This window comes from Phoenix dactylifera, unplaced genomic scaffold (assembly GCF_009389715.1).
Source record: "Phoenix dactylifera cultivar Barhee BC4 unplaced genomic scaffold, palm_55x_up_171113_PBpolish2nd_filt_p 001122F, whole genome shotgun sequence".
NCBI lineage: Eukaryota > Viridiplantae > Streptophyta > Magnoliopsida > Arecales > Arecaceae > Phoenix > Phoenix dactylifera.
The window spans coordinates 26,669-31,054 of NW_024068465.1; the positions used below are offsets into that span (position 1 = coordinate 26,669).

Consider the following 4,386-nt stretch of genomic DNA (forward strand, 5'->3'; position numbering starts at 1 on the left):
ACACTACAAGAAAAAGAGGAATTAGTGACGCTTTTTAAGGTCTTTCTCGACGCTTATAAGTGTCGGTAAAGGTCCGTCCGACGCTAACAAAAGCGTCGCCGAAGCGTCGGCGATACCTGAGTGGGAAAAGTTTTTTCCGACGCTTTGGGAAAGCGTTATAAAAAATTGGTTTTTAGTGACGCTTTCTAGCGACGCTTAAAAGCGTCGCTAAAAGCCTCAATTTTTTTTTAAAAAATAATTTGCTTCAGAAGACGAGCCACCGACGAGGACGAAGATGAGCCGCCGGTGAGGACGAAGACGAGCCGAAGCTCGATCCCTTAGCGGCTGCCCTAACCTCGGCGTCGAAGCTAAGAAAATGGGTTACTCGAGAGGCCACCGCCGCTACAGCCACCGCCACTGCCGGAGCTCGATCCCTCCCACTACAGCCACCGCCGCTGCTCGCGTCTCCTTCCCGCGCTCAAAGGCCCTCCTCCGCCCGATTCAATCATGGCCGAGCAAACCAAAAAAGCATTTTTGAAGCAACCGAAGGTGTTTCTCTGCTCAAAGAAGGCTGGGAAGGGAAAGAGGCCTGTTAATGGGAAAGATGAATCTTCTTTCCAAATACTATTATAAGAATCTAGAACGAAGAACAAGAACAGGTTGCTCACCCAAAAGGAGGAAGGCCCCAGTGACGGCGGCATCTCGAAGAGCACCACTCTTTGTCTGCAGCGTAAAACCACATCAAAATTAGATCGAAATCCTCTATCTGATTCAGATATCAGAGGAGCTTCAAGTCGCCAATGATTCAACCTCCTCTATGTGACCGGGACCCAGTCTCCTCAAAATAGCACAAAACACAGCACCATCGAACAGCTTTGCTCTCAATTCTTCCTCCGATGCATCTGGAGCCAATCTATTACTTCTGATCGCTTTTTAGCTGAGGAACCCAAAAGAAAGAAGATTCTCTTCACCCCTATAGTTATACAAAAAAAGAAAAGAAAGGGAGGAAAGAAGGAAAGAAAGAACGAAACAAGTCAGAATTCCTCACCCATGTCGACGTCAAGGCTCGCAGTATCTTCTCCGGGAGGCATTTTGATTCAGACTACCAATTTCACCGCGGAGTTGACCTATGTATAATGTTGTTCAAGAAGATGAGCGATCTTTCTAAAGAACCAAGAAATCTCGAAGTAGTGCCAGGTGCAGATCATCAAACTGCAAGGAGAAGGGCCTCCAAAACTAATTAGGGCATGGAGCAGATAGGATCTTTGATTGCTCAGAGATCCAGAGAAGGATCAAGAATTATTCAAGCGATATAAAACCGAGAAAACCTTGTGGACGGCCCCAGTGACGACATCGGAGCCATCGCCGAAGTACGCCCTCTTCCTGACGGAGTTGCCGAAGCCGACGGCGCCGTCGGCGAAGCTCCGGGGGGAGCGGGCGGCCGGAGGGTCGGCGGGGATGCCAGCGACGAAGAGGGAGAGCTTGAGGAGGGAGGAGTCGGGCATGGCGGCTGGGACTGAGAGGGAAGAGATCTAACGATGAGAGGAGGAGAGGAGAGGAGAGATTTTAAGGGATTGAGGTCGGCGCTGAGAGGAGGAGAGGAGAGGAGAGATTTTAAGGGATTGGATCGGCGCAGGGTGTAGCTAGGGCATCAATTGAGATTGTGAAGGGATTTGGCCTCCGACGACGCTTATAAGCGTCGTCTTAGGTCCAGACCTTCGGCGACGCTTTTAAGCGTCGTCTTAGGTGTAGCTTTACCGACGCTTTTTAGTAGCGTCGGCAAAGTTCGGCGCCGAACAAAGATTTCCCGATGCTTCTCCTAGCGTCGGGAGAAAAGCGTCGGGAAATCTAGCTTTTTCTGTAGTGTTAGAATCCTATTATTATTATTTTGATGAAAAGGGAGGCAAAGCCATCCATCTTTTATTGAAGTAAGAAAGTTCACAGAGTTAATTTACAAGTAGATTGGATTATAAGAGGGGAACAGAATACAGGCAGCTATCTTAAAATAAATAGGCAAACATGATATTCCACCAAGAATCTAGCAAAACAAGTTGGGATCATCCTTCAAACATCAACATCAAGACGTAACGATAGAGTTCTTCAGTGCTGAGAGAATCAGCCATCTACCCAAGTATGGAAATAGATAGTCCTCCACTATCACACAATGCTTGTATCAGCTTGTACTGCTACAAAACGAGATCCAGCTACAAAGTGAGGCGACAAGGATGCAAGATTGCTGCTTAATTTGAGGTGTGATACCAACATCTTTGCAAGAAAAGAAAAAGTCTCCAACTGAAGAAAGTTGATAGAATTTTTTTGCTAAACACACTAAACTGACCTTGATTTCTTTAAAAAAAAATTGCGCGTTTCGCTCCTTCCAGATTTTCCAACATATAGCAACAATTAACTGATTAGCCACTTTTCTCAAAGGTTGCTGAAATTTCTTGTTTCTCCAAGTGGCCCAAAGATCAGCAATGTTGTTTGGCCATCCTCTAAGGTTCAATTGCACCTTTATGGCAGTTCATAAACTACGGGCAAATGGGCATTTGATCAGCAAATATGATATTGTTTCAGATCTTCCTCTGTAGAGCACACAACCATCACTAATCTGCCAACCATTCTTAGCAAGAATTTTGCTTGTCTGCAATTGATTTTGAAGTGCCAGCCAAGCAAAAATTCTTACCTTCTCAGAGAGAGCCATCTTCCAAATACTCTTGAAGAAGGGAACAAGGAGGCCTCTATTATTGAGAAAGTTGTAGAAAGAACTAATCGTGAACCCACCATAGTGAGAGAGCTTCCCCTTGAATGGGTCACCAACTCTAGACGCTCTTACGTAAGAGAGAACTTCATTGAGGAAATGCAATTGATCAAGCTGCTGTTTGCTTAGGGGCCCTCTTAATCTAATCCTCCAACAGAGAGTTCTCCAAGACTATTGTGAGGCAACGGTGTAGTCCTACCTTGCTGCACTGTCATAGAGGTTATCAAATAGGTAAGAGAGTTTCAAGGGCCCCAATCTGCAGTCTTCCTAGAAATAGATTGACATGCCATTTCCCAGCTTAAAAGACAGCAGTTTCTTGATCGATGAGTGTTTCTTGATGTTTGTTAGTATCCTTCCAGATCGGTGAGAGATTCTTGATGCTTTTCCTCACCCTCATCCCAAGTTTTTTCCTTTGGTAGTAAGCTCTTTGAATAATTTTCCACCAAGTAGCATTACTATCATGCAAGATTCTTGATGAGTATGGGGCCCCCAGATGTCCCGAGCTGTCAAAGGTCTATGGGCTAGATCTACATGTATGATCTCTGCTGCCTGAGCTCGAGCCCGCTCCATTACGAACCGCGGTGATGGCCTGCCCTCACAAAAAATCCGGGCATTCCTAGCCAGCCATACCTGGTAAGCTGTACAGGACGCCCGAATAGCCAAGCTGTGCATCTGAGGGATACCAGCCCATCGCCAAACCACCTCCAAAAAGCAATCCCTCCGGCTCCAAGCATCCTCCGGAATCCCAGTTAGACTCCAAGCACCCCGCACCCAGTCGCACTGGAAGAGCACATGATCCACCGACTCATCCATCCCACAATACAGGCATAGGGGGGAAAGACTCACTCCTCGTCTACTCAACACTAAGCACATCGGCAGACGCTCCCAGGCCACCTTCCAGATGAAGAGAGCGACCCTCTGATGTAGCCCAAACCTCCACACCCAGCCACAGTCCAAGCCCGGCGCTGACATCCGCTGAATAGCTCGAGACACATCACCGACCCCGACACTCGCTCTGCAAGTAGTGCTCCAAACCCTGACATCTGGGCCTGCAGATCCCGGAATGGGGAGCGCCCGAACCCGCTCTACCAAATGCTCTCCAAACAACTGGCCTAGTCTATCACCATCCCACTCCGCCGTCCTCGGCCTGAGAAGGTCAGAAACTCGAAGCCCCTCTGCCCCCTCACCACTAAACATCGTCGGCCATAATCTCAATGGGAGTGCATCCACCCACGGATCCTCTATCACATCAATGCTCCATCCGTCGCCGATCAACCATCTGGAATGCGCCAAGGCCATCGGCAAGTACCTCCCGATCTCTCACCACATAAAAGAAACCCTCCGGCTGCCAACCGCCTGCACAGTAACTCTGCCTCGACCATATCTAGCTGTCATGATCTGGCTCCAAAATCCATGTGGCTCCAGAACAACCTGCACTGCCCGCCGTGCCAGAAGGGCCTCGCGCCGCGCCAGGAGTGACTGCACCCCTAAACCACCCTTACGCAGAGGCAAGCATACTCTCTTCCAGGCCACCAGATGTACTTCATGACCCCCCCACGAGAGCCCCATAGGAAACTCCTCATGAGCGTCTCAATCTCCTCCAGGACCCTCTTCGGCATAACAGTATGTGCCATCAGATAAATGGGCAT

General features: G+C 48.5%; 1 protein-coding gene across 1 annotated transcript; it reads right to left on the reverse strand.

Moving 5' to 3' along the window:
• Window positions 1–3,130: 3,130 nt before the first annotated feature.
• On the reverse strand, window positions 3,131–4,036 carry LOC120108002. The gene has a single exon (XM_039121529.1). It carries the CDS (start codon window positions 4,034–4,036, stop codon window positions 3,131–3,133), a length of 906 nt encoding a protein of 301 aa, XP_038977457.1.
• Between the last annotated feature and the right edge of the window lie 350 nt (window positions 4,037–4,386).

What these genes read in the sequence shown, in the direction of transcription:
- LOC120108002 (XM_039121529.1), bottom strand. Translation starts at nt 4,036, where the DNA reads ATGGCCTTGGCGCATTCCAGATGGTTGATCGGCGACGGATGGAGCATT.